Raw genomic sequence first — 12,140 nt, forward strand, 5'->3', positions numbered from 1 at the left:
TCTTTCTTGATTTATAAGTCTTGAAGATGCATTAAAAACATATATATACTCATACAGTCTTTCTCCATTTTGTAACTTTTGAGAATTTTTAAATTGTTTGTGCATATATTAAGAGATAGCATCAACGGCCAATGGTTTTCCACTGGCTAAGGTATTCAAAGTTAAAATTAAACCAGTGTTATGTTATTCTATAAATAATATTCGATCAAATAGTGACTCAATGAGATGTACATTGTAAAATTGTAGTATAAAAAGTGTTGAAAATTAAAATGATTTGTTTGTTAGATATAATGTTTAGAGTACTATACTCTAGATGGTCAATTAAATAACTATGCAAATTTACATTTTCTTAGCTCCACCCACATGTAAGGCCCACAAATAAACAATAGCCAGTATATTTATTATCACAAGTACCCGTTAATGTATACCAGTTATACAAACAAATGCAAATTTTCAGTTTCGTCATACAAACTTAAGGGGTACCTTCTTCGACACGTTTTCATAGCATTTTACAAAAAAAAGAATAAATTATAGTCTTGCTCTTAAATAACTTATTTTGTGTAAATAGAAAAAGTTATTTTATATACAATTTCGAACCCAAAGAACGTGTCTGTAGAAGTGACTATATACCTAATTATTTTCGACAACCATACCGCTTACACGCGATCACACAGCTTATGTAATTCAGTATTGTTAAAATTTGGTTGGTTTTGTATATAGGTAATTATAAGTAATGGTGCTAATATTGTGCCTATTTTTTTCAAAATATATATCTTTATTAAAAAGACGTACATGTATTCGTTAATATGCATAGTGTATATTCGATAGCTTTTGCCCAAGACTAAACAAAATGAGTTTTTTAACTATGGCTTTAACATGTTGACGTTTCTTTTAAAGCTGCACACTTACAGATTGAGATTTTTAACTCTTTTTTTTATTTTGTGTCTCAGAATCAGCTGATTTGGGCCTTAATGCCTTCAATTCGGTCATATAAGATAACTCATTTTAGAACAGATCTCAGTTGTTTAGAAAACTGCCGATTTTTTAAAGCGTTAGTAAGGCTTTTAGCCTTAAACGTCAATTTTCGAACGTAAATATGAACAACTGAGATCTGATCTTTTGTTAGCAGTCTTATATCGCTGGTTTCCAGACATTTGCACAACGATTGGCTCACTCTAAGACAAGAAATATTTAAGTTGTCAAAACGGTTAATCTGTGAGAGTGCAGCTTTAAAACGTTTTGCTATTCAATATATTCCCCAACGCATGCTTCCCGATCCCATAACTAATCTAACAATTGTTGAGTTTTCAAGGGGCAAACGAATCAAATCCGCCGTTTATGTTCGAATCAACTATTGGCATGACGCCGAGCCACCCTGATATAAATATTCATAGCTGTTAACCCGATTGTGTGATTTACTAGTCACGTGATAACTATGGACAAAACAAAAGCACGTTGACTTGCACATGGACTTAGATTTAATAATATTGTTTAGACTAAGTATGTAATTACCGAGGGTTGGTCTTAATCAGATTAAGTGTCATGTTGATTTGGCTGACAGATTAGCACACATTTTTTTACTTAAACCCCTTGAAATACTCCTATTCGTAACACTGGTGTGGAATGAACTTCTACGTAAGCTTAAACCCTGATTTGCGAATTATAATGCATACTAATGATAACTATATGCTTGAGTTCCTTTACTTTGTGCAGAAATGCAAACATACTTAGGTAAGTTGGTGAGAAATGAAAGTTTTGCATGATACTCGTTGTCCTTATTAATAATACTAACATCGTCGGAGGTCCCCGGTGCGCGTTTACGCTTTTACTTGACCAAGTACCCCAATCGGAACACCTCTGCCATCTCTGCCGTACGACGAGGCTTGGATGTATGCCGGTGCCCTAATAAAAGTAGTTCGTAAATTTATTCAAAGTAACATTGATTAAGTGTAGTGTTTTTAACGTTTAATTTGTATAACTAAGTTCAAATTCATTACCAAGTGTTAATGTTGCTTAAATAATTAAGATTCCTAAGGCTTAACTACTAAACTGAAATTACTTCGTGATCTACTTGTTGCGTAGTAAAATTTAAAGAATTCAGACAGTGTAAACCGTCCATACAGATCCGAGGATGTTTTCGAAGGAAAATGGCCGAGGTGCTCCGGTTGTTAGGTACCCATGATACTTTTTGAAGTGTTAATGGAGTGTTTACTGGGGTGCCGGCGATGTGATAATAGTTGATCATAGTAGACATCGACTTTTAAAGTTAGAATACTTGTAGTAAACTTGCACTGAAATCAAATATTTTTCTATACATAGAACTACTTTTTCGAGAAATAATGTACCTGGGTTTGTTTTAGACAAAAACGACCTTGTTCGAGGCAGTATTTACTGTGATAATTATCCATGTTGTTTCTGAAGAGCATTATCAAGTACTTGATCTTAAAAAAGGAGGCATAGAACCTCAATTTACCTTTAGAGTAATTTAATATAATATATATTGTAATATTACTGTACGATAAATGTTAACAACAATACTTCTATTTGAAGTGGTATAATAAGGTAACTGCACCCATATTTTATCGAATGTTATCGAATGTTATCGACTGAAATTGATTGTTATGACCACGCATGCAAAACATTTGAATATGTATTCACAAATTAGTTTACTCGCACAAAAGTTTTATCTAATCTTAAGGCAAATGTTTTTATTTTATTTAAAGTTACAAGTTTATAGCTCTTAATACGAAAAATCTTGATTTTGACAGATTACGCTAAATGATATGAAAATTATTACCAAATAGTATTTATAAATACAATATATTACTAAATCAGGAAGGGTTGAAGCATATATATGTGTATATGTGTCCTGAAATTATAAACAACTCACAATTACATTTTATTATCCGATATCGCAGTAAAGATATTTTCTATAAGCACAATAATTGATCTTTTACACCGGCGGTGTGCCATTGATTTGAATTGAATTGAATTAAGTTGAATTGAATTGTCATTAGCTATATACACCAAATATGTTTTTCCAAGTCTGTATGCCCTCATCATGAAATAAAACCTCTCTGCTATTGTGACACAATTTTCACAATTAATTTTGAATCGAATCTTGTTCATTTCGGTTTGGTCAGAAAACAATTAGCCATGATATTTTTTTCATTAAATTTGACTGATTTTTCTCGGCTGAAATTACAAAATTGGTCAGAAAACAATTAGCCATGATATTTTTTTCATTAAATTTGACTGATTTTGCTCGGCTGAAATTACAAAATTGGTCAGAAAACAATTAGCCATGATATTTTTTTCATTAAATTTGACTGATTTTTCTCGGCTGAAATTACAAAATTGGTCAGAAAACAATTAGCCATGATATTTTTTTCATTAAATTTGACTGATTTTGCTCGGCTGAAATTACAAAATTTATAGTGGTATTCAGTATGCAAAAATCATATGGTCATACATCAGTTACTGTATAGATTCGTTACATGATTGATACCACGCCATCCGATTAGCTACATCGTTCTTAGATCTAATTAAGACAAATATTGAATACCAACCCATAAAATAAATTAGTAGGAGAACCGGAATTTCTAAATAATATATGTCACTGGTTTAGCAGAGGTGTTTTATTGCGAGCATGTTAAAAAATAGCCCCAATTCATAAAGAACAACCTTATAGAGTGTGCGTGCCTCGGTTTAATTGTAGCGATAACCCCATGTGTTAGATTGAGTGGTTTTTGAATGATTTTCTTTTGACCAGAATGTTTGAATTATATCGAATGACCCATAACCTGCACACTCTGAGCATTTCATGTAATATTGCCAATAGGCAGAAATAAAACTGAAAAAAACAACATACGTATTTAAACCATGTGTAACGATTGTCAGAAAAACAGTTCATTGGACAATAGTCAAATAGCTTTCGAATAAGACATTAATAATGGTTAAGGTAGACAATAATAATGTTCCAGGTAGAATTAAGTAATGATTCAGGTATTTATCAATAATGGTTTAGGAAGACATTAAGAATGGTCCAGGTAAACCGCAGTTCACTTTAATTAAAACACATTAATTTGTTGTATACAAAGATCTATTTAATAGATAAATTTCACATTGCACCCCTATATCTTGAATGGTATAATTGTTTGATCAAACGTCAAACAGCATGGTTAAATGCTCATGAATCCACAATGTTGTGTCCATCTAAGAGAAATATCTACAACTATAAAACTAATAGGATCAACGTCTTGTATTAAAACTTAAAACAAAAAGTTCATCTGAAAACTTATACGCACATCTTATAACTATATTCTTGTTTAAAAAAATCCTCATCTGTACGTCCAATTATAACTGAATGCACGTGTACATGTTGATATATCAGTTGTGACAAACTCATATATTTATTTATTTATATGACTTTTTACAGTGATAGCGCGGGTAAAAACCTGAACACAATCAAGTCTTTGAGAGTTCTCAGAGTGTTACGACCACTAAAAACCATCAACAGGGTTCCAAAGTTGAAGGTAAGGTATAACAAACAAAAATGTTTCCGGATTCCCAATCTACCTTACAATTCTCCACTCGACCTTATTTTTAGCTCACCAGAGCACGAAGTGATTGGCAACAGCAACAAAAACATGGCTGACTTCCTGTTTTGATTTAAAAAAACATCTGAAACTACTACTCCAAATCCAATGAAACTTTACAAGAAGCTTCATTGGGTGACCCTCTACAAAAATACAACAAAGGGTCACGATTGATCAACAACAAAAACAACAACAACAACAAAATGGCCAACTTCCTGTTATGCTTTTAAAAACTTCTCTAAAACTACCAATCAAACTGAGACTTATATTTCCAGTATTTGTTGTTATTTTTCATTTCGCCGAACGAGAACACATTCAAAAGATATTCATTGCGTTATTTTCAAGTCTTGATTAAATTTGGAATGTTCCTAACTTAAATGAAGAATACTAATTGACCGGTGATTCTCATGGTAGCCAATAGTATATTTCTACACACCAATGTATATAAATTGTATAAATATAGTCATGTTGTATTAGCCACATGTGTATTATTAATTAATTTCAGGCGGTGTTTGACTGTGTTGTGAACTCCTTGAAGAATGTATCCAACATTCTGATCGTGTATACCCTCTTTCACTTCATCTTTGCCGTTATCGCCGTTCAGTTGTTCAAGGGGAAGTTCTATTTCTGTACTGACGAGTCCAAGGAAACAGCTGAAGCATGCAAGTAAGTCATAATTGAAGGGGACACTACTCTGCGTTATGTTAAGGCTAACTTTGCAGGCGATAAATCCTTCTCTGGCTGACACAGCAGGCGACAAATATATGCCTAGCGTTTAGTTACGGCATACAGTCGCTCACGATACGACAAGATTATACATGACATGCGACCTTTGTAGTCATTGTATAGTTGAAATCCAATTTCTCGAAACGATTTTAGAATAACATGTATCTTGTTTCATTTCACAAAATACTTTCGAATACTTGTTTCTACATATCAATTTTTTTATCATGGTCATCTTTAAGATATTTTCCTTTATAACCTTTGAAATGAGGTACTTTCACACATACGAGAACAAAAATAATGAGCCTAACTTGATACTGCAATAAGACACGTATGCCTGTTCGAGAAAGTGGACTTGTTTTCCTTTATGTATAAGACTAGACCACACTCATTTCTGGTAATAAACAGAAACGGAACAGGGTCTCATTTATGATCGCTGTTTGATGATATTTTGTTAATATATTATTGAAGTTGAATGCCTCGGAAAGCCTCATTTAAACTGTTCATTAAAATTTCAGGGGCCAGTATTTCTCTTACGAGGATGGCCCAGATTCCCCAACGGTTGAACACAGGGAATGGTTGCGGCAGGACTTTCACTATGATAACGTGTTAGCTGCCATGCTGACACTGTTCACAGTCACCACGGGCGAGGGATGGCCTGCGTATGTAGACATGTGTTGTTGTTTTATATCGTATGTGTTTGTGACTAACAGGGTTCATTACATTAAAACGTTGACATATTGATATAATATCGCTTCGTTCGAATGAGGATGACATGCTATTGACATGGAGGATAACTGTTTGGTACAGTGTAGGACATTCGGAGCTCCTCGGCCATTTTTTTATCGGAAACATCCTCGGATGTATTTGGACGGTTTACATACTCAAAACGCGGTGCAAGTAGATCGCGTAGTAATTTATTTAGCAGTTCGACTTAATGACTTAACTCTTGGGAATCTTTATAATGTTTGCAATAATACCATTCACTGGCGATCAATATAAACTTAGGTCAGTAAATACAACTCTAAAAGACTACATTTAATTAATGGTATAATTTAAAAAAATACGAACTACTTCAACAGATGTACCGGCATACATCCGAAGTTGTTTTCGATCAAAATGGCCAAGGAGTTCCGAATGAGTGTATGATAGCAATATATTTCCCCCAGTGAGCACCAAAAGTGGAATATTTACATTTGGTCTTCCTCAGGTGAAATGTATTGCAATCGTACGCTAAAACAAACTTTTCTTTATTATTTCATGCTAGAAATTATTTCTTATCCACATGAAGTCATGCATGACTTTTTTGGCTTACGACATCAATGTGTAAGATTCTCAGTAAAATAATTGTTTTATTTAGGACATGCTATTGCCAATTTAGCTACAATTTAGCTACAATTTAGCTACAATTTTGAAATAAGTACCTGTGGTGGTACTGATAATATGACGGACAGCGATTCGAGTGATTCCGAGATATACCATTTTGAGCTACATGTTATTTCCTTAATATTGCCTTTTGTGTTTTACCACCTTTCATAATTCATTTAACCCTTTACACATCGTTAAAATTCTCAGTTCTTTGAATTGCCTTGAAACTCGCAGCATAACGAAAATTACCTATATAAAAGTGTGTACATGGTTAAATTCATGTTTAGTAATATCTTCTCAAAAAATTGTATCCAAATTACATGTATTACTTATTTATGATCATTTATCATTTCCAGCGTATTAAAGAACTCCATGGACTCCACAATGGTAGACAGAGGTCCTCGACCCAATTTCCATATGGAGATGGCTCTGTTTTATGTTGTCTTTTTCATCGTGTTTCCATTTTTCTTCGTGAACATCTTCGTCGCCTTGATCATCATCACATTTCAAGAGCAAGGTGAAAGCGACCTTGGAGACCAGGACCTAGACAAAAACCAAGTACGTTTTGTCAATTTCCTACGGAGTAATCTCCCTTGACGAGCAGAATTCTGCCACCACGTACCCAAAATAGCCGGATTTGAGTTAAATTTTATTCCTTAGATGGTTTTTAAATATATCCTTGGAATAGTTTATGAAAATTCGATTAAAAAACCTAGCTTTCAAAGTAAAAATATCTTAACTTTTTAAATGACGTCACGTGACTTTAACCATCATCACATGGCATGTGTACTGGCAGCGAATACTGTTCAGCAAGGAAAATAAGCTGTGTAGATGTGTCGTTTCATATAATAATTTGCTCGTTTAAAAGCTCATTTGGTATGGATTAGTTCTGTTTTCGGAAAATTAATACCGCTTTAACCGTTGAATAAGCGTGAGGGTTGGCAGTGTTGGCAGTCTAGCGAGTATCATTACTGTCAATGAACAATTTCAGTCAAAACGAGACAGATGATTTAATTATTTAGTGTTTATTGTGCTTTTGAAGGATTTCTCTTCCATTTTTATTGAGGTTCTAATGCGGTATACAGAGTTTTTAAGTCAATGATTGCTTAATAAGGGACCAGCACTCACAAGCAATAAGTATGAGAATGAATAAATGGTAGACTCTAAATGATACATTGGTTCACTCGCACTTTTCATTTATGTCAATGAACAAGTTCAATTAAATCGACATTGCTGTTTTTAAACTTCAGATTTACTCTGTGTTCCCGAGGGATCTCTTTTCCAGAGTGTGTTCCATATTGCAAACAAACAGGTTGTTTTTATTATTTTCATTCCAGAAACAATGCATTGACTTTGCAATGAATGCAAAACCACTATGTCGCTTCATGCCAAAGAATAAAGGCTCATTCAAATACAGGATTTGGAAGCTTGTTGTTTCACCAAAATTTGAATACTTAGTGATGACGCTGATTGCTCTCAACACAATTGTGCTCATGATGAAGGTATGTATACAATTTAACATGATGACTTAATATATAAAGTATTTAATGAAAAACTCTTTCTGATTACATGACTTGTATTGAGAAATTCCAGGGAAGAAAATGTATGTTACGAAGCTAAAATAATAAATGATATTTTTAATCCAAAATCATATCAAGGTTTGTTTGGATGAAATTAATACTATATATGTATATTCAAAAGTTCACTCTTAAAAATCGAAACAACCCGAAAATATTGTGACCAAGGTCCTGGTTAATTTGCGTTTGTATATTATTTTGCTTTTTGCTTTCAAGGTGTCAGATACCTTTTACATACGTACATTTATTTTAAAACAGATTTTGAAAAAAAATATGTTGTGAAATGAGTTAACTTAAAATAGTTGGTCATCAAAGGAACTCAATGGTTAAAGAAGTAGGGTTTGCTTATCTTTTTTTTCGACGAAAAAAATATGGTCGTGTTCAATGTCAATTCTAAATATGATTTCAGGTCCATAATGCAAAAACAACTCTTTTCAATGTAAGAACTATATGTATCAATACTTATCATTCAACAGACTGTCATAGGCCGACCTTATTCATTTATGTTGCTTGTTCGAGTGCTATATTACGACACGAAGTTGTTCGAATATTGCCGACCTTTGTAGAAGGAAGTTATTAAAACCTTTCGATTTTGAAAACAACATTAAACTGGTAATGAAAATGGTCAGGAAAACAATAATTATTAAAGTATTTAAACGTTTAGTTTGTATTTGTGAAATTATGACAAATATTTATGAATATGGTAATCAGAAATCGATATTTCAATGACGCAATTTTCGGTCAACTAGGTCATTAATACACGCAGTAGATTTTTAAAATATTCAAATGAGAATGAAAATAACATACGGTAGTTAATAATGAAAGTTTAGACATTTTGTTTAATACCTGTAAACAGTTATGTAATCAACATAATATTCATGTTTAGAAAATATATTCACGTTACTGATACGTTACGTTAGTATAGTGGTTGTATAATAACATATATAAAATAAACTAGCGATTTTTGATCATTTTGCAAACAATTATGATTTGTTTAGTTTGCTTAATCGCTTTCACAGTCCACTGGTCAAATTGTGGTGTTTCACATGAAAAAAAAGTTTGTTACCCTGTTGAAGAAATCATCAAATTTCAAGTTTTGTTTGATTGTATATTCGATGGAAATTACGAATGAATTCATTAATAGTATCTGATAACGCAGATAGTTTCAATTTTCCAGTTTGAAATTATTACGTTCTAACTTGGTTTTGGTAGGATCTTTCCAATACAATTCTCACAATTGTAATATGTGTATGTGATTTAGGAATTTGTTTTGTGAATTATATTTAATTTTTGCTAAGAAAAGAAATTATTTCTTACATCTGTCCATTTTAACTCCGTAAATATCCCGCAACAGATACACCATTGTAGCTATTACTGAAAAAATACTGAACATGGCACAGCTAAATTTCATATGATGTCCCGTACATACTGCGAAATCCTAATTAGGGCTAAAAGACCTTTTAATATAGTTATTTTCTTTTTAAAATAAAATAGTTCATGTTTGAATAGGTTCTTTCAAGCGTTCAATGTATATCAACACTACTCAAGGTATTTATAATTGGTTTTCAACTCCCACGATAAGAACAATTGAATAATGTATATATAATCGAGCCATAATAGGTATTGCAGCTTATAAACTAAATAGAAAACATCTGTTTTTTAACCTCCTTGAACATAATCGGAACACCTCGGCTATTTTCCATCGAAAACCACCTCAGATATATGCCGATGCATGAGAGGAAGCAGTTTGTAAAATAAATAATAATGATAATATTAATTAATTGTAGTGTTTCAAATTGATTTCCAGTAAAGTGAATGTTTACATACATAATAAGGTTTCCTAAGAGGAATGCTCTAAGGCTTAACTACTAATTTAAAATTACTACGCGATATACTTACAGCGTAGTAAAATGTACGGAATTCTGACATTGTAATCCGTCAAAATACACCCGAGGTGGTTTTCGTTGGAAAATTGGCCGAGATGTTCCGATTGCATTTTAACATTGATTGTTTTCTCGGTATGTACTCGAGCCACGTTAGGTATTGAAGCTTCCCTATTCGAATAACATATTTGTTCTAACTGCACTTAAACACTGATTGTTTCCCCGGTATGTAATGGAGCCATACTAGGTATTGAAGCTCTCCGGTGCGAATAACATCTGTGTTCTTACTGCACTTAAACACTGATGGTTTTTCCGTATGAGATTGAGTCATACTAGGAATTAAAATTTTCCGATTCGAATAACATGTGTTCTAATTCAACTTAAACACTGATGGTTTCCTCCGCATGTTATCAAGTCATACTAGGTATTGAAGTTTATCGATTCGAATATCAACTGTGTTCTAACTCCACTTAAACACTGATTGTTTCCTCCATAGGTATACGTACCTGAACCATTACCAGAAGCACATCAACTTTACCGTAGTGTCCTAAAATACATAAATATGGGCTGCACAATAGCATTTACCATTGAATGTATCTTAAAATTACTGGGTTTTGGAAGGGTAAGGCAATCATCATAGAAATAACTGCATATTTATTCACTCACCCGTGTTTCACTTTTTTTTTATTGTATATACATGTATATAACCAGTCACTTTTCTTTCTTTCGTTTGCACGACAGAAGTGAACTATTGAAGTGACCATAACGACTAACATATTTTTTAATGTTTTAGTCCTCTTTCAATCTAAAATTTGGAATGACTTTTATACTTCCTAATTACATGATAAATACTTTGATTTTTTAATGAATTTTGTCTGATTGGTCACTTTTGCATTTTAGAAATGGGTGTATACGTAAATGCGTATATATATATGTGCATAATGCAATATTCGTTCTTACGTATTCAAATGGGTTCTGGATTGTCCTTCAATTTTCCATTCTTTCGTTTCTAACATGGCAATAAAATTCTCCGGAACATTTTATGTTCTCGTAACATGTTGTAATACATCTTTTGTGTAGGCTAATGCTTGTAACAATTGGTAACGGACGCGTAACATTTGGTAACGGACTTGACAAATTGGGTAACGGTTGTCTCCCTTGACCAGTAGTTCCGTTACTGTCCACTTATATCTCAAGGAAACGAAAATATTGCATGTGAAATTGACTTGTGGCATAAAAAGGATTAATTTTTATTATATCTTCTATTTTGTGTTCGAGAGCATTTGTATATTCTGGTATGACACACGAATCAAAGTGTGTTTATGTGTAAGCAGTGATATAACAATTTCGAAAACATTTTCGTTACTAATTTTATTAAAACTAAAAACGTGAAAACGCGACAATACGAAAACATTATTTTGATCCTGTCACGCCATTAATATTCTTCGCAAAACGTTGAATATTGCTTTATGATACCTTCTTTCAAAACCATAAACAGTCGAAACTCGCTTTGTCGAACTCTGTTATCTCGATGTTCAGCTTATGTCGATGTTTTGGATTCAGTTAGACATGTTCTGTGTTTCGGTTAAATCGAATGTTCGTTATCTCGAAGTCATTACCGAGGCCCCAGCGACTTCGACATAGCGAGTTTTGTGCATTGTTTATTCGCATCTAACGTAAACGTGAACCATCGCAATCTTCAACGTTTTATGCATTGATTTGTTATTCTAAATGGTAACAGTTCTTGTTTTTACTTTTTTGCCATTTTCTCCATCAGTTTAATAACCAGCAAGACTATGAGGAAAACTTCCAACGATCTAGCTACGTAGAGGGACATACTTCGAAAGGCTCATTTTATGAACAAGTTCTCATTTCAATTAACGTAGTCTTCACTATTCTCTTCACGATTGAGTGTATTCTAAAACTAATGGCCTTCGGAATAAAGGTTTGGTGTTCATTAATTGTCGTTTTCACATACTGTGGAACCAAGG

At 33.0% G+C, this 12,140-nt stretch overlaps 1 protein-coding gene across 1 annotated transcript in view; it reads left to right on the forward strand.

Annotated features, from left to right (window-relative positions):
- The window catches only part of LOC128223985 (voltage-dependent calcium channel type A subunit alpha-1-like), a 166,576-nt gene that overhangs the window by 135,092 nt on the left and 19,344 nt on the right, over positions 1 to 12,140 (forward strand). The window contains exons 27-32 of the mRNA XM_052933546.1: positions 4,439 to 4,535; positions 5,104 to 5,264; positions 5,840 to 5,983; positions 7,046 to 7,247; positions 8,027 to 8,191; positions 10,646 to 10,771. Coding sequence (XP_052789506.1) covers positions 4,439 to 4,535; positions 5,104 to 5,264; positions 5,840 to 5,983; positions 7,046 to 7,247; positions 8,027 to 8,191; positions 10,646 to 10,771 — 895 coding nt within the window. The remainder of the gene's footprint in view (positions 1 to 4,438; positions 4,536 to 5,103; positions 5,265 to 5,839; positions 5,984 to 7,045; positions 7,248 to 8,026; positions 8,192 to 10,645; positions 10,772 to 12,140) is intronic.

The sequence above is a fragment of the Mya arenaria genome, chromosome 17, assembly GCF_026914265.1.
Source record: "Mya arenaria isolate MELC-2E11 chromosome 17, ASM2691426v1".
Taxonomy (NCBI): Eukaryota; Metazoa; Mollusca; class Bivalvia; order Myida; family Myidae; genus Mya; species Mya arenaria.